The sequence below is a fragment of the Littorina saxatilis genome, linkage group LG7, assembly GCF_037325665.1.
Source record: "Littorina saxatilis isolate snail1 linkage group LG7, US_GU_Lsax_2.0, whole genome shotgun sequence".
Lineage (NCBI taxonomy): Eukaryota > Metazoa > Mollusca > Gastropoda > Littorinimorpha > Littorinidae > Littorina > Littorina saxatilis.
This window is the reverse complement of record NC_090251.1, coordinates 29,852,138-29,879,550: the sequence shown is the minus strand read 5'-3', so window position 1 is coordinate 29,879,550 and position 27,413 is coordinate 29,852,138. Positions and strand designations below refer to the sequence as shown.

At 41.0% G+C, this 27,413-nt stretch overlaps 1 protein-coding gene across 2 annotated transcripts in view; it reads right to left on the bottom strand.

Moving 5' to 3' along the window:
- Positions 1-27,413, bottom strand: part of LOC138971134 (cilia- and flagella-associated protein 44-like) — a 236,935-nt gene that overhangs the window by 80,180 nt on the left and 129,342 nt on the right. The window contains exon 1 of one of the 2 annotated variants that reach the window (XM_070343762.1): positions 2,175-2,409. The exons of the other annotated variant lie outside the window; for it this stretch is intronic. Within the exon in view, the coding sequence (XP_070199863.1) occupies positions 2,175-2,397 (223 nt within the window). The 5' untranslated portion in view covers positions 2,398-2,409. Of the gene's footprint in view, positions 1-2,174; positions 2,410-27,413 lie in introns of those variants that run through there. 2 annotated transcript variants of the gene reach the window in all.

Sequence of the window (27,413 nt, the reverse complement as noted above, 5' to 3'; positions counted from 1 at the left end):
ACACTTTTTGGACCCATCCTGAACTCAGGTAAAAAATGAGTTACTTCCCTTAAACTGGCGATAGCCGTGGATCGATGATAATCAGAAAGTTTTTGGACCGTGGTGCGTTTTTGCGCTAGACCTAACTTTTAAAATCTAAATAATAAATTGACAGCGTGTTTTCATCAAGACAAGATCAGTGCAATTCGAAGTTGTGAAAGTTTGAAAAAAGAAAAGCCCGGAAGCAGGGTCACGCAAGGGTCGCAGCAGACGACAGTTTATGCGGCATATCGCCGTTCCTCTCAAGAGTCAAAAGCCATCGCTAGAGTTCTTGTGAACCACAGCCGTTTGTTTCGTGCATAAAAACGTGCTATTGTAGATAAGCTGACATCGAGTCGCATTCAAATGACTAACTGACGACTACATTGTGAAAAAGGGAAACTGGATCACACGGGTTCACGATGGCTCAGGGGTAAGATAAACCACGCAAAAATAAATTCTTTGAAAATTGTTCGCTCTTTACGGAGGGCACCTAGGATGTTCTCAATCGGTGAGTGTTTAAATGATAGGGTGTTTATACTGTGTGTAAAAGCCTGACCGTATCTGTGATGGTTTACGGGAGGCTTACTGTGCCTTTAAGTCCAGACAGCTTCTTCGTTTAAAATGGTACATACAGCGTTGGTATTTTTCTTTTCATGTAAGTTTTGGCTACTTCATGTTCTTCTGATCTTTGTCATGGTTGAGCTTTGGGGCTGACATTTGTTAAGGCGGTCCTCAAGTTGACTTCGAGAAGACTTTGCGAAGTCGTTTTACCGAAAACTCAGTGCTAAATCTCCGTGCGGCCAGCTTCGCGAAGCATAATACTCCGAGGAAGATCTACATAATTTATACTACATACTGCAACTGCTTTTGTTGTTTTGTACGACGTAAATGAAAGGTGGATAACATTTACTACCCTCTTTGTTCAAAACAAAGCAGGCTTTAGAAAAAAAAAAGGGTGACTGTGAGCCTTCAATTTGTTTTTGAGCGTTAATCTGCCGACATTCCCAAATATGAACCGCTCTTGGCCATTCTAGGAATGAACACACACCCCCCGACAACCCGCTGCGTGGTGGTAAAAACAGTGGAGTGCCCCCGCGTGTGAGAATCTAGTGAAATGATGTCTTTGATCTTTACCCCTTTAAATTGATTCCTTGAGAAAATCTGATGAATCGGGTGTCAAAACCTCCAAGAGAATTGCAGCTTTTTTAATAGTGGACACCGCCCCTCACTTATTACTTCTATTAAATATTTTTAGATCGTTTAATTAACTTCCCTTTGTTTTTGTCTTCTTTTTCTAGATCTTTTCCAGCCCTCGGTCCATACAATTGAGCCAAACTAAGTGTCAAATTCGCCCGATTCTAAGTTTGTTCCGTAACATGACAATTGGGTTACGTCCCTCATTCCTTCAGTATGAAGACCAGTTTTGATATATATATATATACATGTAATGTTGAACTTTAGCGTTGTAAATTCATAGCTAACAATCCAGTGGCATTTATAAAAAAAAGTTAGTTTTGATACAACTACAAGTCACATATCAATATTATTGTGAAATCAATTGCCGGATTGGGCCCCACAATTAAGCAGATTATTTAATTTGGTAATTTGATCGAGGATTTGATTTGATAGCTGTTGCTTTTTGGGTCCAGCGGACCATATAGGCCAAATCAGAACCCCATTGATTTGATCGAGGAAAATAGCTGCCATGGTTGTCTCTCTCAGTTACAGAAATGGCATGTATTGTAAGATCGATATAGTTGTCTACCTGGTCGCGCCGACGTTTTACTTCTAAAGACTAAACCCCATACAATAAAACACATCCACGTAGTTCATTCTGTAACTTGAATGGTAACTAAAATGACTTTATATTTTAGAAGATCAAATTCTGCAAAATCATAGGCTTAGATTGCAGTATTAAAACGTCCCTGAATTTACAACTCTAAAGATCAACATAACCTTCATTTGTTTTTGAGTTCTTCTTCTCCGTCTTCTTCCTTCATGGGCTGAAACTCCCACGTTCACTCATGTATTTGCACGAGTGGGTTTTTACGTGTATGACCGTCCCCCCCCCCCCCCCCCCATTTAGGCAACCATACGCCGCTTTTGGGGGGGGTTCTTGAGTAGTATTTGGGGAGGGGGGGGGGTAATCTTACCAGGCTTTGTCTCCTCTTCGTCCTGTTCCTTCTCCTCCCCTTCTCCGGCATTCTCCTCAGTCTGTGCGGCTCCTGCATTGGGTGTTTTTGTTTTTTTTGCTTTCTGGCTTTTCTTAGTTGCTGTTTCTCCTCCGGTTTGTTCGTTCGTCTGCTCCTCGCTCCTCTGCCCTGCTCCTCCCTCCCTGCTGGATTGCTCCGAGCTTTGGGTGGGGTTGTCTGGCATCTTTGACTCCAGTGTGACGTAGCTGACGTAATTTGACGTCATAGCTGAGTTGTGTCATACTCAATGAGCTCTGACGCGATGACGTCACACAGTCGTGTGCAGAGTTGTCCAGCCTTGCCTCAGGCATTCCGGCGGAACTCGCGAGAAGGCAACACGCGAAATCTGCACTCCGAATCCCCTGCATTTATCGACATGGTCTCTAGTTGTAGTGTTAAAAATTGCCATAACAGACAAGATAGAGATAGGGACAGAAGATTCTTTTCTGTTCCATTTGTTGTCAACGGAAAGGGCAAAGAGACAAGGGATTTGACCGTGCACGACGCGGGCGAGAATGGTTGGCACAGCTTCAAGCTTCAGCTGAAGAATTTCAACTTTGAATCAACAGCTAGGAGATACGTGTGCTCTGATCATTTTGTTAATGGTAAGTACTCATGCTTTTGTACACCTGCCTTGGTTAGTCTATGTTTTATGCAAGCTGTGTTGTGATGGTAGTGTGCGGACAGTCGGTCAGTCTTGCACTGAGTGCAGTCTATGACTGACCGGGGAGTGAGTCAGTCTTACACTTACTCGCTATAACAACTTATCATCATAATCATGGTTGCCCAAAACCATGACTTGTGAGAATGCCATATGTGTGAAATACTTGGATTTGATAATCAGAATTTATTTGAACAATAAATGGTCATTGTTGATACAACTTCATAGTTCAGTTTTAAAGGGTAGATCTGTGTCTAGATTTACTCATTCATTTTGTTTGGGTGAGTTATTTTTAAAATAACTCCCAATCCATAATTTACAATACATTTGCATTTGATTTTTTTGCAGGGCAACCATCAACCCTGTGGGAAGTAAACAGTCCGAGCTGGACGCCTACTTTGAAACTTGGGTATGGTGCAGGGACACAGCCTGACAGCCAACAAGGACGGTACCAGAGACTCAAGGAGAGGAAAATTTCAAGAAGCTTGTGGGGAGTGAGTCAACTCCTTCTCACCCTAATTTAGCAGAGGATGCTGGTGATGGCGACGGTGAAGGTACTTCGGATACAGCAGAACTGGCTGCTCCTCTTCCCGAGAGAGGTGACTGTGGTGGTACTTACTGCCAGACTGAAACCTATGACAATTTTGCCTGGATTTCTAAAGATGAAGAAAAGCAGCTACGGGATGAACTAAACAGGCTGGTGCTAGAAAATCGGGAACTTAAAGACGAACTTGCCAAGAAAAAAATGACACTTGATTCTTTGAGGGACAATGACGACACTGTACGATATTTTACTGGGATTTCTAATGTCTTCACACTTGTTACATTATTTGATTTTCTTCCAACACACTCGCGCAGAGCACTGACACAGTTTCAAGCTCTCATGCTCACATTCATGCATATATACGCCTTAACACACGCCTGCAATACCTGGCATACATCTTTTCTGTGTCAAGAACAACTGCCAGCAAAGTTTTTCACGAGACTGTGCATATCATCATAGACCTATAGGTCCCTGATATCATGTACCACAGACTGCAGCCACTTGTTTTCTGGCCAGACAGGCCAAGCATAAAGACAAGTTTACCGCCACAGTTCCTTCCCTATCCCTGGAACAGAGTAGTGTCCATTATTGACTGTTTTGAAATATTCATTTAGAGACCCTCCAGTGTTGATGCTAGTGCACTCACCTGGTCAAACTACAAGCACAACAATACAATTAAATACCTAATATCAATTACACCTCAAGGCTCAAGGCCATATTTCTTTTACTTCTAAAGGGTGGGGTAGGCGAACAAGTGACAAGCACATCACTGCAAATAGTGGGTATCTAGACAATATTGTACAAAATGATGTGATTTTGGCTGACAGGGGATTTGACATTAATGAACTAGTGGCTATGAGAGGTGCACAAGTGAAAATCCCTGCCTTTACAAGAGGGAAGAGTCAGCTTACAGCTTATGAAATAGAGTCAACACGCAAACTAGCTAATCTGAGAATTCATGTTGAGCGAGTTATCGGTATTCTTTGTGGAAAGAACAAAATTCAGAACTCTGATATTCCGACTGATCTTTTGTTTGCAAGGGAAGGAGAAGAAGTGGTACACTGGACAAAATAGTCACTGTATCATGTGGGCTTGTCAATGTTTGCACTGGTATCATGTGATTCTTGCTGTGACGCTGCATAAACACAGCCTGGTGAACTGAAGGCATTGTTTAGAGAATATGTTAATTAAACTGTGGTGTATTGTATCTGATTCTGATTCAGGTGTCTCACATGAGCAGTAGCAATAGTCTTTCTGTTATGTTTTCAATGGATGGAATCTTGAATTTAAAGATGAAGGAATTGTTTAAAGAATGTGTTAATTAAACTGTGGTGTATTGTATCTGATTCTGATTCAGGTGTCTCACATGAGCAGTAGCAACAGTTTTTCTGTTATCATGTTTTCACTGGATGGAATCTTGAATTTGAATATGTGTATATGATCTGACCTGCTGCTATTTCCTTCCAATTCAAAACAGATTTCATTCTTTCTATCACACACACACACACACACACACACACACACACACACACACACACACACACACACACACACACACACACACACACACACACACACACACACACACCACATTAACATACACTTTGAAATAATTTTGCATAAATGTGACATGTATTGACACAACTGACAAAGGTTGAATTATGCTGATTAACCTCAAAATAGCTCTACACAGGAAACAAGATAAGGAGCATTGCAAAATTAAATGGCCTACACTTGAAATGCGAGCACACATTTAAACTACCAATAACATGCAACTGCAAGCAACACTGAACATACCACTACCAGTATTGCAGGTATGAAGCCAAAGTGAAGAGAAGAACTCTTTCACTAAATGTTCCACATTGAAATAACATATACTGTGGGCATATGAGTCATTAACTATTCATTATGATAAATAGACCTGTGCGCTTTTTTGCAGAAATAAATGTGTTCAATTTTGTTGTCATCAAAACAGAACTAGTTGATAATAGAAACTAACTTTCAGTTCCACTGCCAATTGAAACACTGTATTACTTGACTGTACTGATGCAGAACTACGCTGGACCACACACTCTTATTAATTTTGTTCCCTAAATCAAGCAGTCAATCCGTGTCACTGGAAACATTGAACAAGGAGAATGAACAATATACCTGGCTGAATAAGTTGATAATCAAACTGCTCATGATTCTTTGTTATTCACAGCAGTGGATGTAAAACAACCACAAAATAAGGTCCTGTATGCATTATAATTTATACCTGTAGCACTTGATTTTGTATTGTGGTCGGTGATCTGAAATCAAAATGTATGCCTACATCTCTGCATGATTACTTTTAAGAATAAAATGAAACAAGAATGGAACAATTAATGACTCCTCTGTGAGTGTGAACTGTGATTTAAAACATTACATGCTCTCTTTTCTCTCCCTCTCTACAACTTTACTACTGCCACTTTCTGTGTGTACAATCATACATGTTTGTTTTCCCACACATGAGCAAGCGAGTCTGGCTGCGTTTCACGGCTGGTGTTTGCAGCTGCTCCTGGTTCACATCCACTGCTTGTGGAGGCTCAGCTTCTCTGTCCAGCCAGTTTCCAACTAGCTCTGGAAGAACTGCGAGTCGGAACACTTTCAAAGCTTTCTCCACACACATTGCCCAAAAATCACAGTCAGGCAATACTCGGACAATAACTTTATCCACAGTAGTCCACACCATGAAATCGCAGTAGGAGGAACTGGTCATAAAAATCTGGCACTGTACTTGACTAAAGTATGGGTGGTCTTTGCGCAGACAAAGCACCCCCTCACTGTTAGATTCCAAACAGAAATGGCGGTCTGCCACAGCACACTCAACAGCTGACTCCTTGAAGGTGAAAGGACATTTCACCTCCACACAGCCTAACCCATGACAGTCACAGCTGACCATGGCATCTGGAGATGCTCCCATAAAAGCATGGTCTGTGTGTACAATTAATCCTGAACGCTTCATAGAGAAGCTGGTGTGGTGTTTTTTGTTTCTCAAAGTAATGCTGCAGAGCGGTGCCCTCGTTTTGTTTCCCCCAGTTGGTTGCAGCAGAAGTAACAAGTCGCGTAAGGCGAAAATACAATATTTAGTCAAGTAGCTGTCGAACTCCCAGAATGAAACTGAACGCAATGCAATTTTTCAGCAAGACCGTATACTCATAGCATCGTCAGTCCACCGTTCAGGCAGTGAAATTGACAAGAAGAGCGGTTTAGTAGTTGCGCTGAGAAGGATAGCACGCTTTTCTATACCTCTCTTCGTTTTAACTTTCTGAGCGTGTTTTTAATCCAAACATATCATATCTATATGTTTTTGGAATCAGGAACCGACAAGGAATAAGATGAAAGTGTTTTTAAATTGATTTGGACAATTTAATTTTGATAATAATTTTTATATATTTAATTTTCAGAGCTTGTTTTTAATTCAAATATAACATATTTATATGTTTTTGGAATCAGCAAATGATGGAGAATACGATAAACGTAAATTTGGATCGTTTTATAAATTTTTATTTTTTTTTACAATTTTCAGATTTTTAATGACCAAAGTCATTAATTAATTTTTAAGCCACCAAGCTGAAATGCAATACCGAAGTCCGGGCTTCGTCGAAGATTACTTGACCAAAATTTCAACCAATTTGGTTGAAAAATGAGGGCGTGACAGTGCCGCCTCAACTTTCACGAAAAGCCGGATATGACGTCATCAAAGACATTTATCGAAAAAAGGAGAAAAACGTTCGGGGATATCAATCCCAGGAACTCTCATGTAAAATTTCATAAAGATCGGCCCAGTAGTTTGGTCTGAATCGCTCTACACGCACGCACGCACGCACGCACGCACGCACACACACACACACACACACACACATACACCACGACCCTCGTTTCGATTCCCCCTCGATGTTAAAATATTTAGTCAAAACTTGACTAAATATAAAAACATGTTGCTCTGGGTAGCAGATCTTTCTAATGAGGCTCTGAGACGGTTTTGTTGGGTTTGTATGGCAAACTGAGAGAGACATGACAGAGATAGTTGCTCAAGATAAAAGATAAGCTTGACTTACACCAGAATTATGAACATTTAAACTCACCTTACTGATCTTTTTGTCTGAAATATTTTATGCCATTATTGCCACACATTGCAAGAATGTTTGATGCCCGGGTGCTTGTTCCCTGGACATTTCAGAAAATTGTTATAGTAATTATAGCAACATCTAAAACCACTAAGTGTAAACCACAGGCTGGCCAATTACATACAATTCTACAGCAACATCAGTTCTGAACATGAAGCTTTCGACATGCACAGCGACACTTAAAAATGGCAGTCAACAAAGAAAGGATGAATGAAATTCTGCCACATTTAGTGTTTGCTTCAATGAACCTTGAGGAAGAATGTGTTCTTCATTAAAAGTAACCCTTTCACAAAGCTTTACCCCCAAACTTCAATCATAGTTCTTACTGCACAGAAAAACTCATACCACGAACAATAATAAAACTGTCAGTTATAAATAACATTTTCTGTTGCACTGTTGCACAACCTCCAAAGACTGCAAAGAAACAACTGCCCATCAAGAGTTAAAATAGCAGTATCACGTGTGCTGACTGACCCTACTTTTTTCCATCTCAAAACATATTTTAGGGGGATAACCCACAGACTGGCTACTCTGTCAGTCTCTGTCTCTGTCTCATATACAGTGCACCACAGGAGCTTGTATCCAACCGCCGGTGGATCATTATTTACTCCTGCATGTTTACCCTTACTTCAATGATCGACCGGCGTTTTGATACAAGCTCCTGAGCAGTGCACAGACATACACGCACCGTAGTTGTACACACACACACTGTGTCCGTGTTTAAACAAAAACAGGAAAACTGGACACATTCGGCCGCTTGATTGATCCTTCATTCGCACTACACACCAGCAGACACACATACAACACGGCAGCAAAATGTGTCCAGGTCTTTCCAAAGAATACACGACAACACTCGCTTTATTTGATACTTACAACTCCAGTAGCAGGATAGAGCTGCGTCGCGGCACACACTGAACGGTAAAACACTCAGTTGAATCCAACTTTCCGACTGCTTGCTGATGATAACTTTGCATTTCGTGCGCCGAGCATGTCTTTCTCGTGATTCTGTGTCGTTCGGAGTCAGTCAGCTGCTTTCTGAACCACATGGAGTCGATTTCTTACTGAAACTTGCGGGCTATCCCATCCGCCATTGTTTTGAGTCATCATGCTAACGGCACGCTCTGGCGACGAAAACCAGTCTATGACGGCCAATTTTAATCTTCAAATGGTGGAGAGCAGACACGTCAAAATGCCAATTTACTCATTTTGATTTAATTATTTAGCATACTTGTGGTGCTTTATGGAGCAAACCGGGCCAGGTGCGTCTTAATTAAGGTACACTAGATTCCCCAAATTCTTCAAATCGGCTGAATTCGACAGAAAACTCTCCAAAATGGCGGCGTGGACACTATATCTTTAACCTTTACCTTCGAAGAAAACAACCGTGACCTAAGCGGAAGCACTGAATGCTTTTAAAACCAAGGGAGGTAAGTGTAAACGGACTGCGACAGTCGACACTGACTAGCCTCCCCCGATAAAAACCACAGGCATTCGAATCAATACCTGAATATTTTTTTAAAGTGGAAAAGTGTCTGAAGAGCTTGAGTGTGTGGAGGATTTAAGGGTGTTGTTGGGAAGAATATAAAATGCAAGGCTAATGGGAGAAGGATCATGAAAAGAAAATCTGGTTTGTATATATGTCACCGTGCGACTCGATCAGTGGTTCAAACATAACTGACTCGGATTTACTGGTGGAGTATGAGAACAAAACATACTTTAAACCACCTGGCCTGAGTTTTGTTTAAATGCGTACAGGAGAGAGAGAGAGAGAGAGAGAGAGAGAGAGAGATAGAGAGAGAGAGAGAGAGAGAGAGAGAGAGAGAGAGAAAGAAAGAGAGAGACAGAGAGACAGAGAGAGAAACAGAGAGAGACAGATACATAGAGATAGAGAGAGAGAGACATAGACAGAGACAGAGAGACAGAGAGAGAGAGACAGAGAAAGACAGAGAAAGAGAGAGAGAGAAACAGAGAGAGCTAGATAAAGAGAGAGACAGAGAGAGACAACGTCGAAACTTTGTCAATCATTTCGGTTTTTTCACCTGCATCTTTAGTTTCGTAATATTCTATTTGTTCGGTCAAACATATAAAGGTTCACTAATTGTGCAAGACGAAAAGAGTATAACATAAATGCATATTGTTTCAAGGAATTTGCTGAGTTAAATGGATTTGCGAGTGCGAAACTCCCCCCCCCCCAAAAAAAAAAAAAGACCCGTTACTAACCGACAGTGTTCTCCGGTGTTGGGACGGTCGACTTTGTGTATCCCAAATTTGGTTTTCAACTTGGATGAACCCTTTCAGGACTAAAATATCCATCGTAATCAACTCGAAGGTAAGTTGTTTTCAGTTGTTCCACATGAGGGCGGGGATGTAGCTCAGTCGGTAGCGCGCTGGATTTGTATCCAGTTGGCCGCTGTCAGCGTGAGTTCGTCCCCACGTTCGGCGAGAGATTTATTTCTGAGTCAACTTTGTGTGCAGACTCTCCTCGGTGTCCGAACACCCCCGTGTGTACACGCAAGCACATGTCAGAGTTCGGTGGGTTATAGAAACACGAAAATACCCAGCATGCTTCCTCCGAAAACGGCGTATGGCTGCCTAAATGGCGGGGTAAAAAACGGTCATACACGTAAAATTCGTGGGAGTTTCAGCCCACGAACGGAGAAGAAGAAGTTCCACATGAGACGTTATCACGTTATCACTTATTGTACTCCATGTACACATGCACAGATTACTTGATTGTCGAGACCATGATTGGAAACGGACCGGCCTAAGATGGCGGGTCTTTCCAATAGTCACAATGTCAGCCCTAATTCAGTTCAGTTCAAGGGATACACATTCTCTTCGCCTCTACTTTCGAGTCAGTATAGCGAAACAATGGGTCGCAAGCAGTGGAACACAAAGGAAAAACACGTTTCACATAGACGGACGCAACCTTTAGCAAGCTGTTTAATCAGACTAGCTCAGTGCATGAGACTGAGAGCGGCCATTGATATCTCAAGTACTTAATTGGCCATTTTACGATCTTGAGGGAGGGCGATGTATCGAGACAAGCTGCTTCAAGTTCAAGTGAATCTGCCCAGCGGACAGTGCAGTATGAGAAGAATTCAGAACTTGACACCTTGATGTCATCTGACTGATTGGCTCATTACATACTTGACTGTCTTTTGTCGACCTGGTTCATAATATTGTCGAACATGTACAGTTCCCAGAAGAGAGATGATGACAATGTCTCTTCTGTTACTCACTCAAGTAGGCAGCTGAGATACCCTGCCGGGGGAGAGAACGAGACAAGAGGAGCTATCGGGGGGAGAATGGGGAGAGGATTCGGGGAGGGGGGGGGGGGGGGGGGGGGGTGGATTAAAGATGAACGTATCAAATTGTTATTTGTGAGGAGGAGAGAGTGAAACAAAGAGGAGCTATCGGGTGGAGAATGGGGGAGGGGATTCGGGATTCTAATGTGTGTGTGTGTGTGTGTGTGTGTGTGCGTGTGTGTGTGTGTGTGCGGCAGGTTGGGACATTTTATCAACGAACGTACGAAATAACAAAACAAAATAAAGAAAGAACAAACAAACACAAATTAAAACCTGACACATGCACTGCAGGTTTATGTAGTCATTCGTTAGACTGATTTTAACCTGTCTTAGACGACTACCCATAGTCTTTTCACATTCACTGATTCAGTCAAGTAATGACACACTGACTGTGTGTGTGTTTGTGTGTGTGTGTGCAGAGCATATCTCAAAAACTACCAGACGGATTTTGATGAACATTGATTTACATATTCTTGAGAGCATTCGCTAGTGAGGCTGTTCTCCGATATTTGATAGCATTATTTGATGTCATATTTTCCCGTTTGCAAAAGTTGAGCCCGCACTGTCAGTGAGAAGAACAAATGAATATATAGTAATGTGGAAATCACAAACCCGGCCAGAAGGCAGACACGGAAAAAATGTAGGATGCTGATACATGTAATTGTATGTCTGATGCGTGTATACTAATGTATGTTTACAAAAATCGTGAATAATATCTAGCCGAGATGAATCGCAACCTGTGTACCTCTCCCTTTATTTAAGATTTTTTTCCCCATTCTTCTTCGTGTTGGACGGTATTCTTTCTTTTTCTTTTTTTCTTCCAGCCACAACAACACAGATAGCGTAATAGCGGCTGTTTTATTCATTCTTCTGTCTCGTTCCCTCATATTCGCATCGCGGCATGTGATATTATGTCACTCCTTATGAGATTACACTCCCCAAACTTTGTTGCTAGACCTTTGTTGAAGAGAGAAGAGACCAGGAAAACTGGTATGAAGTACAAGTCAAAAATCGCACCTTGATCTTACCTGACTGTTGAGCTCATTTACGGCACTTGGCAGTCTTTTGTCGGGCTTTTGTCGATCGCTTGTCCACTTGGATCATAAAACTACGGACATGCTCCCCCCCCCCCCCCCCCCTCTACTCTAAACTTTGCCAAAATGGGTCCTCTTGAGACATCTCGCGTATGAGAACAAAAGGAAACCGACCGGGCAAATCACATGAACAACACTTGTTGGATTTCTTCTTTAACAAAAAAATGCAGCCAATGTTTTCTAGAAAAGTTGTGTGTGTGTGTGTGTGTGTGTGTGTGCGCGTGCGCAGGTTTTCAAGGTACTGTTTCGTTGAGAGGATCGTGGTTCGTGATTTTCCTCTTCATTTTAAATTGTTCAATACAGACATATAAGACAAAATAGAAAAAAAGAGAGAAAACATACAGCAAAAAAAAAAAAAGCTTACAGCAAACCAACCTAAGAGAATTACACATCGCTACATTAGTAAAATATCACAGCTGTGAAACAATCAATGCACAACTTTATCTTCTTGTTTCTGCCACCCAAACTCACTCCCCCTTTCACCCCCCCCCCCCCCCCCTCTTCGCCTCAGTTCACAGCCGTGGTGACCTTTGTCTGGCCACCTCCACCCCCTTTTGACACCCACTTGCGGGCCATAAATCACTCAAATCCTCAAGCCAGGGATGTAGAGGTTACATGCCGAGTCTCAGTGATTATCAAAAATAATGGTCGAAGTTAGCGGATCATGAAAAATGCGAGCTTCAGCGAGCTTTTTCATGACCGCGAACTGAGACCATTATTTTTGATAATCACTGAGACGAGGTATGTAACCTCTTTATCCCTCCTTTCTTCAGTTATTCAAAGAAAAGAGGAGTTTTTGTGCGAAAGTTTGATCGAATCATATTCACCCAACCAGTCTACCTGCGCAGGCTATCGATTAATGCGCGGTTGTATAGTTCCGTGCAAATCATTCAATTTTGTTAACACTTCTTGTCAGTTTCCATGTTTTGAACTAAAATCAAGTACACAGTTATGTTGTCATTCTGCTGTGGCGGTAAAGGCAGATAGTGTGTGTTCTGTTCATGTTTTGGTATCGCTCAGAAAATGTTCTTTCCTCGAATGTGACTAGCAGACGAAGTTTTACACCCGTGTTCCAACGTTAAAAACTGTATGAAGTTAAGTTTTCTGGGGAAAAATAGTGTATGAAACCGCTGCATGTTCTTCAAGTTGATTAAATGTTTGCAATTGATTGCGTATGATCTGTTTATAAAATGAAATATTGTTGAAAACTGACCGTCGGATTGCAGTCTTGTCGATGAAGCCGAAATCTGGAAGGGGAACTACTCGTGTCGCTAGACAAAGTATGAGAGTTACTTTTCCTTGGAATCTTGCTAGCGATAAACGACTTGTGCACGGCAGATCTGAATTCAGAAAACAACCAAACTCATGGATTTTATATTGAGATTCATGTGTTCAAGCCTGTAGTTGCTGGTTTAAATGCGGTATGGTTGTATTGTTTGCTCCAGAAATGTATATTTTGTACTTTAGAGTGTTCTGAACTTTTGAGTCGCAAAAAGTAGATCCACAATGTGTACAGTCTCTACCCATGAGCTATCGAGGATTCAGGCCCGTTGTTGGGTAAGTGATTTTGGTTGTTGGGTAAGTTACCGAAAAATAACTAGCCCTACAAGTTTACAGAGAGAAAGAAGCAGAGGGGGGGATAAAGAGAGAATTCGTCTGCTTTGATGACCGTATAATCTGTCATGTTACAAGTTTGCGCAAAACATCCCTTTACTTTTTACATTTAGTCAAGTTTTGACTAAATGTTTTAACATAGAGGGGGAATCGAGACGAGGGTCGTGGTGTGTGTGTGTGTGTGTGTGTGTGTGTGTGTGTGTGTGTGTGTGTGTGTGTGCGTGTGTGTCTGTCTGTCTGTCTGTCTGTCTGTCTGTGCGTGTGTAGAGCGATTCAGACTAAACTACTGGACAGATCTTTATGAAATTTGACACGAGAGTTCCTGGGAATGATATCCCCGGATGTTTTTTTCTTTTTTTCGATCAATACCTTTGATGACGTCATATCCGGCATTTTGTAAAAGTTGAGGCGGCACTGTCACACCCTCATTTTTCAATCAAATTGATTGAAATTTTGGCAAAGCAATCTTCGACGAAGCCCGGGGTTTGGTATTGCATTCTAGCTTGGTGGCTTAAAAACTAATGAATGAGTTTGGTCATTAAAAATCGGAAACTTGTAATTAAAATTATGTTTTTATTAAACGATCCAAAAATAATTTCATCTTATTCTTCGTCATTGTCTGATTCCAAAAACATATACATATGTTATATTTGGATTACAAACAAGCTCTGAAAATTAAAAATATGAAAATTATGATTAAAATTAATTTTCCGAAATCGACTTAAAAACAATTTCATCTTATTCCTTGTCAGTCCCTGATTCCAAAAACATAATAGATGATATGTTTGGATTGAAAACAAACTCAGTAAGCTAAAAAGAATAGACATACAGAAAAGCGTGTTATCCTGCTCAGCGCGACCACTACCGCACTATTCTGCATGGCTTGTCGATTTCACTGCCTTTGCCACGAGCGGTGGACTGACGAAACTACGAGTAGGCCCTATGTGGTCTTGGTGAAAAAAGCAGTGCGTTCAGTTTCATTCTGTGAGTTCGACATCTTGACTAAATGTTGTTATTTCGCCTTACGCGACTTGTTCTTTTTCCTACACACTTTGGACACGTGCGAGTACCATGTACCAGCGATAGAAAATTAACAAAACACCTTCCTCCCCGGCCCCCTCTTTGGTGAAATGAAAGCGGACGTTTTCAGCGTGCATTCCCTTGAATTGACTGCGAATGGTTAATCACGCTTCCGTGATCTTGGGTGTTTTTTGGTTTTTTTCTGGGACATTCACAAACATACAAATGACAGAGTCCGGCTAAAGGCTTACTGAAATTTACTGTTGAGTAATAAGTGTGTCCTCTTAGGACCATGCCAGTGCATGGGGGATATTTTGGACACAGGGCGGAAAGGCTTGCAAGCAATATATAACTGACTGTTGACCGTCGTTGTAATTTCTCACTTTGTAGTTGTTAAGGTATTTTAACATGTGGGCTTTATATTTTATAAGCTTGTACAAGAACATTGTTAGTAATAACGCGCGCTATATTTAGTTAAAAAGGGATCAACTTGGAATGCGCACCCGACATTCCAACTTTGTTTTCCCTTTCTAATAATGGGTGAATTTTTTTTATTATAACAGAATTGCTTACAACCGAAATACCTACATGCCGAAATAAATGAAATATTTTTTTTTTATTCCTCCCTCTGCTTCTTTACCTCTGTAAACTTGTAGAGCTAGTTATTTTTCAATAATGACCCAGCAACCAAACAAATAACGAGCCAGCTTTTGCGACTGAAAAGTTCCGAACGCTCTAATGTACGAAGTATACATTTCTGGAGCAAACAATACAAGCATACCGCATTTAAATTAACAACTACAGGCCTGAACACATGAATCTCCATATAAAATCCATGAGTTCGGTTGTTTTCTGAATCTAGATTTGCCGTGCACAAACGGTTCATCACAAGCAAATTCCCAAGGTAAGTAACTCATACTTTGTCTAGCGACAAGAGTAGTTCCCTTCTTGTCACTCAGTTTCTTCGACAACACTGACTGCAATCCGACGGTCAGTTTTCAACAATATTTCATTTTATAAACAGATCACACGCAACCAAATGCACACATCTCATCAATTTAAACATAAAGCGGTTTCATACACTATTTTCCCCAGAAAACTGAACTTCATACAGTAATTAACGTTGGAACACGGGTGCAAATGTTCGTCTGCTAGTCCCATTTGACGAAAGAACATTATCCTAAGCGATACTAAAACATAACAAGTCGCGTAAGGCGAAAATACAACATTTAGTCAAGTAGCTGTCGAACTCACAGAATGAAACTGAACGCAATGCCATTTTTCAGCAAGACCGTATACTCGTAGCATCGTCAGTCCACCGCTCATGGCAAAGGCAGTGAAATTGACAAGAAGAGCGGGGTAGTAGTTGCGCTAAGAAGGATAGCACGCTTTTCTGTACCTCTCTTTGTTTTAACTTTCTGAGCGTGTTTTTAATCCAAACATATCATATCTATATGTTTTTGGAATCAGGAACCGACAAGGAATAAGATGAAAGTGTTTTTAAATTGATTTCGACAATTTAATTTTTGCTAATAATTTTTATATATCTAATTTCCAGAGCTTGTTTTTAATCCAAATATAACATATTTATATGTTTTTGGAATCAGAAAATGATGGAGAATAAGATGAACGTAAATTTGGATCGTTTTATAAATTTTTATTTTTTTTTACAATTTTCAGATTTTTAATGACCAAAGTCATTAATTAATTTTTAAGCCACCAAGCTGAAATGCAATACCGAAGTCCGCGCTTTGTCGAAGATTACTTGACCAAAATTTCAACCAATTTGGTTGAAAAATGAGGGCGTGACAGTGCAGCCTCAACTTTCACGAAAAGCCGGATATGACGTCATCAAAGACATTTATCAAAAAAAAGAAAAAAACGTTCGGGGATTTCATACCCAGGAACTCTCATGTCAAATTTCATAAAGATCGGTCCAGTAGTTTAGTCTGAATCGCTCTACACACACACACAGACACACACACACACACACGCACGCACGAACGCACGCACATACACCACGACCCTCGTCTCGATTCCCCCCTCTACGGTAAAACATTTAGTCAAAACTTGACTAAATGTAAAAAGAACACACAATATCTGCCTTTACCGCCACAGGAGAATAACAGCATATCTGTGTACTTGATTTTAGTCCAAAACAGGGAAACTGACAAGAAGTGTTTACAGAATGGAATGATTTGCACGGAACTATACAACCGCGCATTAATCGATCGCCTGCGCAGGTTGACTGGTTGAGTGATTCGTATTCGATCAAACTTTCGCACAAAAACTCCTGTTTTCTTTGAATAACTGAAGAAAAGAGGAATAAAGAGGTTACACGCCGAGTCTCAGTGATTATTAAAAATAATGGTCGAAGTTAGCGGATCATGAAAAATGCGAGCTTTAGCGAGCTTTTTCATGACCGCGAACTGAGACCTTTATTCCTCCTTTCTTCAGTTATTCAAAGAAAAGAGGAGGTTTTTTGCGAAAGTTTGATCGAATCCTATTCACTCAACCAGTCAACCTGCGCAGGCGATCGATTAATGCGCGGTTGTATAGTTCCGTGCAAATCATTCCATTCTGTTAACACTTCTTGTCAGTTTTCCTATTTTGGACTAAAATCAAGTACACAGATATGCTGTTATTCTGCTGTGGCTGCAAAGGCAGATATTGTGTGTTCTGTATATGTTTTGGTATCGCTTAGGATAATGTTCTTTCGTCAAATGGGACTAGCAGACGAACTTTTGCACCCGTGTTCCAACGTTAAAAACTGTATGAAGTTCAGTTTTCTGGGGAAAATAGTGTATGAAACCGCTTTATGTTGTTTAAATTGATGAGATGTGTGCATTTGGTTGCGTGTGATCTGTTTATTAAATGAAATATTGTTGAAAACTGACCGTCGGATTGCAGTCTGTTGTCGAAGAAACTGAGTGAAAAGAAGGGGAACTACTCTTGTCGCTAGACAAAGTATGAGTTACTTGCCTTGCGGGAAATTGCTTGTGATGAACGTTTGAGCACGGCAAATCTAGATTCAGAAAACAACCGAACTCATGGATTTTACATGAAGATTCATGTGTTCAGGCCTGTAGTTGTTAATTTAAATGCGGTATGTTTGTATTGTTTGCTCCAGAGATGCATACTTCGTACGTTAGAGCGTTCGGAACTTTTCAGTCGCAAAAAGTAGTACCGAAACAGAACAATTTCTCAACCCATTGCACTATCGAGGATTCAGGCTGTTGCTGGGTCGTTATTTGTTTGGTTGCTGGGTCATTATCGAAAAATTAACTACCCCTACAAGTTTACAGAGGTAAAGAAGCAGAGGGGGGAATAAAGAGGTTACACACCTCGTCTCAGTGATTATTAAAAATAATGGTCTCAGTTCGCGGTCATGAAAAAGCTCGCTGAAGCTCGCATTTTTCATGATCCGCTAACTTCGACCATTATTTTTAATAATCACTGAGACTCGGCATGTAACCTCTACAAACAAATAGACGAATAGGGAAATGATACATAAATAAGTTCATAAATGAATGAGTTAATAAATGCGTTATGGCGAAATTTAGATAACAAATTAGGAACTTTAACATTAATTACAAATTAACGAACCAAATAACAAGATCAATAAAATAAAGTGTTGTATGGGGACATGTAACAAAATGAGGAACTTGAAAACCACCATGCAGGTGTTCGACATTTGCTGGTGTCTTGTTTGCAATGATTTCAATTTGGTTCCAACATTTTGTTGTCGTCGTCGTCGCTCTTGCTGTCGTTGTTGTAGTTGTTGTTGTTTGGGCGTTAAACGGGAAAAGGGGCAGAAATATGTTGGACTATAGAACGATCGTTTTCACACTAGGTGTCGGACTTCAAGTACAACGCGGGGTAAATGGAAATCCATGAGCTATGAGTTTAATAGAAAATCGTTATTTCGAGCAATTTCCATGTCTGAACATCCCAAGGATATCCGCGTGCCACCCACAATTCCCTTCCACCCTCCCCCTACCCTGCCCTATACACTTGATAGTCCTCAACTTCGACCTACGGCGATCGGGGTATAATTGAGACAGCACTCTAAGTAGCTTTTCAGGTTACTGAAAGACTTTGATTTTGATCACAAGGTTTGGAAACTGTGAGCCCTTTTATCCTCAGGGAGACAGACGGACACCGCTCTGGTACATGGTGTACAATGGGATTTAGAGCGGGTCAAAGTTGAATCAATCTTGCCACATTCATTTCTTGCCTCATGATTAGCATATATGCATCGTTCACTGCTTACTGTTGTTGTTGTTGTTTAGAAATCAGTGCGCGCGCGCAAGTTTGTATGAATGTGTTCGTGCGTGTGTGTGTGTGTGTGTGTGTGTGTGTGTGTGTGTATGTGGGTGTGTGTGTGTGGTGTCGGTGTGTGTGTGTGTGGTGTGCGTGTGTGTGTGTGGTGTCGGTGTGTGTGTGGTGTCAGTGTGTGTGGTGTGCCAGTGTGTTTGTTTGAGTTCGTGCCTGTGTGTGTGTATGTGTGTGTTTGTGTATGTGTGTGTGTGTGTGTGTGTGTGTGTGTGTGTGTGTATGTGGGTGTGTGCGTGTTATAGTGTCAGTTATTCTTTCTTTTGTCCCAAATCCTTGCTCTCCAGAAACCTGTGATGTCATTTTTCCTTGAAAATTTCGTCCAAAACTTGGTTGTCCAACTTTAGTCCGATAGATGAGGTCGGAACGGTGGTATGAGAAGAATTCAGAACTTGACACCTTGATGTCATCTGGCTGATTAGCTAATTACACACTTGACTGTCTTTTGTCGACCTGGATCATAAAATTGCCGACCATGTTGATTTACCCACCCCCATATGAACGTGAGTCCACTTGAGACATCAGCGTAGCCAACCGAAGTCAAAGTTTATATTATTTTACGCCTGCCACCCCACTCCCTCCCCCTTTCACCCCCCCCTCCGCCCCCACCGCTTACCCCTTCTCAGTTCACAGTTAATTGTCTGCAGCCTCAACCCCCCGTGGGTAATAAATCACTCGACTATCGTCGCCTGCTTTTGATGACCGCTTTAAATAATTTGTCAGATAGCTGTGTGCAAAAGACATCGTTGAGTGTATTCCCTTTCCTATGCTTAGGACACGTGCCTTTACAACACAGCCACTGATTACCCCCCCCCCCCCCCCCCCGCGCACTGTGTTCCGTTTGAGGCACTCTCTGCTCCAGGCTGCCACCAGCTAAAAATAACCGGCAGTACCACTCTCCTCCAGCCTATTTACCCTTACCTTCCTCCAACCCCTTCCGCCCACAGTGGCGCCTGAAATATATAGGGCCAGACCTGCACTCTTCTTTGTCTGCAGCTAGCGTGCGTGGCCTCTACAGCTCTCTGTTATGCTGTGTTGATAAGGATGCCGCGAGCAGAGAGATAGCAGTCGTTCTGAGTGTGTGGTGGCCCTTGCCTATTTCGGAACTGATGTTTTTAGTGTGTTTAGTTGTATTTATTGCAATGCATGCCACAATTCACAAGACAGAAGAAAGGATACATGAGAGAATTAGAAAAAGTGTGTCCCCCCCCCCCCCCCCAAGTATATAATTATGCGACTCTTTGCACTCTGAAAAAAAATGTGCATGCTGCATTTAATGAAACACCTTGAAACAACGCAGTAAACAAAACATCCTAAATGTGCCACAATAAAAGAACACAAAATAATGAAAGATAAAGACAAAGGTAATCCCCAAGTACATAATACATATATACAACACTTTACGAAATATATACAAACAGTAGAGTATATACAGTCGTATATTTACATACATATTATGCCAAGGACTACTAGTAGAAGTCATTGATGGTGCGCATGTAAAATTTGTTTTGCGTTTATATAAGTATATAATTCAAAATAGTGTAGATAATGTCAGTAACATATAAGAAAGAAAACTGTTCATGTTACAGTGTTAGCTGCATGTGAATAAAACAAAAAAGCTTACCTCACGGCCCTCCTATACAAGTCTCACAAACTTGTATATATATAATATACCACAGGAGAAAAAAAAACGTAGCTCGCGCGCGCTCACCCAAATCCGCGCGAAGTGCCACATGATATTATACCCCGACAACACATTGGCGGATAATACATGTATGTCAATAGTATGAAACAAAACATGCCACAATTTTCAAGACAGAAGAAAGGGTAAATGAGAGAATTAGAAAAAGTGTTTGCTCCTCAAGTATATAATTATGCCACTCTTTACACTCTGAAAAACATGTGCATGTTGCATTTAAAGAAACAGGAACGGCACAGTATGTAAGACGGCAGAAGACAACACAGTAAACAAAACATCCTAAATGTGCCACAAAAAAAGAACACTAATTAATGTCGTATTTAAAAACATATTATAGGCATGCGTATGGTGCGCATGTGAAATTTGTTTTGCGTTTATATAATTCAAAATAGTGCAATTAATGCCTGTAATATAAAAGAAAGAAAAAACGGTCTTTCAATACATGTTCATGCAAATTGTTAGCTGCATGTGAAGAAAACAAAAAGCCTACCTGATGTCTCCTCCTACATGAGTAATCCAATAGCAGCACACAAGTCGATTTGAAAGTTTTTCAACACAGTTTTTCACTCGTATTGTTCTCACAAACTTGTATATATACCACAGGAAAGAAAACTCGTCGATCCGACGACAATTTAACGTTTGTTTCATTATCGCAAACAAAACAGAACAGACAAAACGAAACAAAACAACACAGCCGAACAGTTGGGGTTGTTATTTCTCTGAGATGCTGAAGAAAAAAAAGATGACGTGCATTGTAATGGAATAGAGTGGGTGTAATTTCAAACTAAACGGTTCAAATGTGAGTGTAAACACACTCTTTACGCGGGATCACATTCCCTCACACGCATATGAACACACACACACACACACACACACACACACACACACACACACACACACACACACACACACACACACACACACACACACTATGTACATTTTTAGAAAGAAAAACAAAACAAAAACACAATGTACATTGTTAGAAGAAGAAAAAAAACAATATGTACAATTATAGAAGAAAAACAAACAACAAAAAACAATGTTTTAGAGCTGTTATTGTGTCAATATGCTAAAGGCCTCAATGAATTTTTATCATTCTTGTTTAGGATTTTGTTTTTGGCGGGGTGTCAAGCAGCATCGGTGAGGTCTTAATTTGTTGCTCTTTCATTAACTGGCAAAGTTGCTGTCCCTTGTTTTTCATGCCCCAAACTCTCCTTTTCAAATTGTTGACGTCAGAATGTATTTTTTCGCCGCCCTGTTCACCCATCAAACCAAGCCCCATCCCCCACCTGTCCATAAACTCTACACAATGTGCTTCAAGTATGTGCTGCTTTGGGATGACATTAACGTTGTCAAGGCACACGTTACCTCTGTAGAACTCCATGTATTCAGAAATAGCTACTTGGATGCCAGGAAGGTCATCTTTCCCAACTGGTTTTGTGTGTGACACAAGCCTGTGCACACTGGAGTAAAGACTGTTCAAACGGGTGTGTTTGTCTTTGATTTGACCTGCAAGGGTGTGCACGCCATAATCATCTGTCAGGATAAATGCCCTTCTTTCTACGCTGTCTGCTACGGCAGTAATCACTTCATCTTTAATGTATTTGTTGCAGTGATTCCCATTGAAGCTACCACCAAAAAAGGCCTGAGGTGTTATGCTATGCTTATTCAAAATCTCAGTAACCCCTGCAACTGTTGGTCCTTCAGATCTGTCGAAGACTGGAAACGTTTTCAGATTAAGTTTCCCTTTTTCTCGGAGATTATACATTTTTCTGACACACCTTCTGAATGCTTCGGTAGTGTTGTCAATCACCACAAAACGCTCTTCACTCAGTTTTATTTTAGAAAGGGCATCTGCTATTTGCTTGTCAAGCTGGTGACACTCGTTTGCAAGAAGATCGTGGTGTTTGTTCACAATACCAAGGAGCAAATGAAGGTAAGGCGGCGCTACATGACTCACTTTGACGTCCCATATTGGAGCACGAATGACGTTGTAGTGGTCTTTGGCATGTTTTTTGTCACTGCCAGATTCTTGGTACCCTATGAGGTCTTCTTTCATGTTTCTTAACGTTCTTTTGGGGGCTTTTTCTCTTGGACTCCATTGCATTTGCGTTTTGGAAGTCTTGCACCAAAGACATGGATAACTACTCTGGGCTCCTGACAGTCCATACATTTTTGACTGGAAATCATAATCCCCAAACATAAACACTCGCAGCCTTTTTCCTTTCCACATCATGCCGTTGACAGCACTAACTCCCTCTTTAATAGTGCTGCCTAAAATCTTTTCAAGGTTTTCAGCAGAATCTTTGGCTTCAGTCATCACAACCAACTTTGAGTTCGCATTTGGATTGTGGAGATTTGCTACTTCAAGAACAACTTTAAAACTCCCCCCTCCATGGTCACCCCCGATTTTAACCCAAATTTCATTTTCTGGCAAGGTGTTGTTATGCCATGTTAGCATGTTCTTCTTGTCGTACTGGTCTAAGAGATCAGTTACAAACTTGGGCCAGCTGACAATAGAAGACACGGGAATGCCCCTAACTTCCTCTTTCTTTGTCGCTTTGTTGATGCATGAGAGACGTAATGTGTAAACTTCTATTTTCCCACAAAGCACTCCCTCCTGAAATTCCCTCTCCTTTTTCTCACACTCCATTTTTATTCCCATTGCCTTGTTTAATTTTCGCAACTGCCTTTGTTTTGCCCAGCTAAGTGACAGTTTTGCTCTAATTTGAGCTGCTGATTTTGAAGAGACGCGTGCCTGTCCCAACCCAGCTGTTTTCAGAATGTCATCCCTTTTGCGCTTTGTAGTGTGCTTGAGTTCAGTGCTTTGTTGTTTTATTATGTCAGCTTCCGTGGAACCGGAAATTTCTTTTCTCAAGTTGGCAATTTCCTTTGCTCTTCTCTTCCTCATTGGAGTAGAAACTAGCGCTGATGACTTTTTCGCTCTCACAATTTTCTTTAGGACAAGTGGCTGTGCTTTTGTCTTACATATCAACGTCTTCTTGTCATCTGACTGTGCCAGTTTCACCCTAACTAAGCCAGTTAAATACTCTTCCTCTTTTTTTGTCAAAGGTGCTTGCAACTGTTCTATTGGGCGGAGTTGGGTTTGTGGTTTGTTTTTTGACAAAACAGTGTTAGTATCTGTTGCTTTCTGTGACTGAGATACAGACTTTGCTACAGGTGTGTTATCGTTTGATTCTGCTGGGGCTTGGGTTTGAAATGATGTTGAAGCAGCTGACACGACGACTGTGTCATTGTTAGTACTTACATCACTCTGACTCTGAGTCGTACCCTTGCGAGATGTCAGCAGGTCGAACAGACGTTTTTTGACCACACGGCTTGCGGTTTTTGTTTCAGGTGTTGAAGAACACTGTGGCTGAAAGGTTTCAACAATAGAAGTGCTTGTACAGGCATCAGTACTGTCAACACATGTGCTTTTTCTTTGCGGACTAGCAGCTTTTTCACTGGCTTTTTTTTTTTTTTAAGACAACCGGCCATTTGTTCGGCAAACGTTTTACACACACTACAGTCAGCTACTTCCACTTTGGAGTTGTATTGTGTCCACATCACTTTTGTTTTTTCAATGTTACTATGCATTGCTTTTGAGAATCCTTGAGGTGGAATGTTAGGGTTTTTTTGTTGGCTGAGACGAACAGCGCATGTTGTACACAATGTACTTGAGAAAGTGGTGCCATTAGCTTCTTCAGAAACTTGAATACCGTGAAACTGAAACAACCCTGATGCATAGTTTTTGCAATGCCTAATGGTATGATGTTTGTCCTTCGCTGCCTTTGATCTTCTGCCACAAATTCTGCACATAGCATTTAGCCTAAATATGTGGAGATCTTCTGTATGTTGCACTGCCGCCATTCTTAACTGAGACACCTTAAATCAATAAATAGAGTGACTACAAATTGAAAGAAATTGATAACAATAAACAATCAAAACCATATACACTGATACAGACAGGCAAGAACATAAGCACAATTACAGTCACAACATTAAGTCAGGAATAAACACGTCACAAAAAAAAGGGGGGGGGGGGGACGCAAAACAAGCAATACAAAAAACAGAACAGATGAAATGCACTAGAGTCGAGTGCCTGTTCCAAACGGTGCATGCACTGATTAGGCGCGTGGATTAACGAAACAAAACTGCTCTAATCTCAAACACAAAAACAGCCTACAAAACTTATTCTCACTCTATGACACAGTTTAGACTAAGTACTTACTGACGGCAACATCAGAAACACAGTCGGTCGTTGGTATAAACATTGAGCGTGGTTACAAAATGGTATACAATGCGCACGTTTTGATACAACAAAGAACGACCTGCCGGTAGATTCGATAGCAGTATTACTTCAAAATCAAACAAACCGAATCCTCACTGGAACTCTAGTTTGCACATACACAAAGCCTGAATATCCGAGTAACAATATACACAAGATGACGGTAATCCAACGTTCAAGTCACGCAAACCAGTCCATTTCATACCAAGAAACACGTATTTTGTCACACTGTGGCTACACGCTGTGCACTTCCAGAGTACAATGAACAAGGGCTTCGTGAGGCGCGCTAGGCTGGCATTTTCCCTGCGAAACTAAAGAGGTCACCGCCAGCGCTATTTATGGCCTGCTTGCTCCAAGCTGCCTGGCCGCTCAGATAGCATAATCGCTGCAGCAGTGAAATAGTGTGCGCGGGTTAGGGGGAAGAATTTACCCGATGCTCCCCAGCATGTCGTAAGAGGCGACTAACGGATTCTGTTTCTCCTTTTACCCTTGTTAAGTGTTTCTTGTATAGAATATAGTCAATGTTTGTACAGATTTTAGTCAAGCAGTATGTAAGAAATGTTAAGTCCTTTGTACTGGAAACTTGCATTCTCCCAGTAAGGTAATATATTGTACTACGTTGCAAGCCCCTGGAGCAATTTTTTGATTAGTGCTTTTGTGAACAAGAAACAATTAACAAGTGGCTCTATCCCATCTCCCCCCCTTTCCCCGTCGCGATATAACCTTCGTGGTTGAAAACGACGTTAAACACCAAATAAAGAAAGAAAGCCACTGATTTTTAGGTGACGGTATCAATGCCGGGTCCCTGCTCTGCGAAAAAGAATGCTTTTGCATTTATCGGCAGAAACATACTGCATAAGCGTAATTTATGCAGAGGAATGATGTTCTGATCTTAAGTTGTGAGATTTTTTTTTAATGATCACGATGCCTTCAGTGCTTACTAAATTCAGTGATTAGATTGATTTTATATAATGAAGTTAGAATTCTGCTGCTCTGATTAGTGAAATATTCAAAAATGCTATCATGCTATTTTGGCACCGTCATGGCTTTGTAGACTTATAATATATCTGTGTAACTGATTTCAACTCTTAGAAATCAAAAGTATAACAGATTGTATTGTGTCTCTTCTTGTCGTTGAATAATCACAACTGTAAAACAAATTTGCTTTGATAAAGTTCCCGTTTTTCCCTCAGAATTTTGCTCATTTTTGTTTTGTTTACATGCTCCAGACACACAAAAGTACAAAACGATTCATAAAAGTTCCGTTCCAAGCATTCCGTCTCCTCTCAATCTAAGAAACCCCCTCCCCCCCCCCCCCACCCACCCACCCCCCATCCCCGTAGACCCAAAATTTTCCGCTAGCCTCTTCGACTTTTCCCAACGAAGCGTACAGAAGCGGGGCAATTACACACCGTATAACCGGTTGATACGAAGAAACTACCCACGCTCCGGTTTAATCCATTTCAGCTCTCACGCGGCGGCAAAGCGAGGTGAGTTGCTCCACAAATTGCATCATAACTTTCACAAAAAGACATTTTATCGTATTATTGTTGTTTGCACTTTAGCATAAGAAGTATGCGTACCATATTCCAGAATTATTTTATTATTTAAATGCACTTGTAAAAGGGGAGCAGAAAATATTGACACATTTCAAGCGTTCTGCGCCAAAATGTTGACTTTTCATTGTTATTATGGAATATTTAATGCAAGTAAAAGATTATAGTCAACGGGAAAGTCAAGATTAATTAATTCTTGAAACATGAGTGTACTTTTTGTTTTTGAAAAGTTGCAATTCGATTACATGTCAAGAAATTGCGTAGCAACCCTACAAATTGCCGGTTGATACTCTCACGCTTGCTTTATTTTGAAAGGTTGCGACTCTCACGCATACTCGGTTGCGACTCTCACGCAGTTTTTCAAATGGAAAACGGAGAATATTTCATGTCTTAGCATGTTTACCTGTTTGGATTTGATGCAAAATCTCTTATGTAGTCTCTTAATGTTTAAAACCTCTCTCTCTCTCTCTCTCTTTTGATGATTCTTTTACTTCCCTTTACTTGTTTTGCCTTGCATGCTACACACGTCACGTATGGTATTTCATGTTATGATGGTATACCATATTTTATACTTATATCATGATTGTCTTACTGGATTTGTGATCCACTGTTGAATTGAGTGCACGTGCCATGAAACATGTCAGTTTGACAGACAGGGTCCCGCCATCATTCATCCACAAAGCATTGATTGACTTGCGGATCTGGTCTGTTTCAGAATCAGAGTCGGCAAAGGCAAAGTGATTGTCACTTTAATTGAAACTGACGTGAGTGACACCAGCGTTGGAGAGAGCATGTTGCGTCACTGAGATATGTTTTTTACACAGTCACTGGGTCAGAACGGCAGAAATCCAAAAGTGTATGGACAACCTGCAGGACTTTTCAACGTTCGAGAGAACCCAGTCCTACCACGGAAGAAGAAGAAGAAGAGGA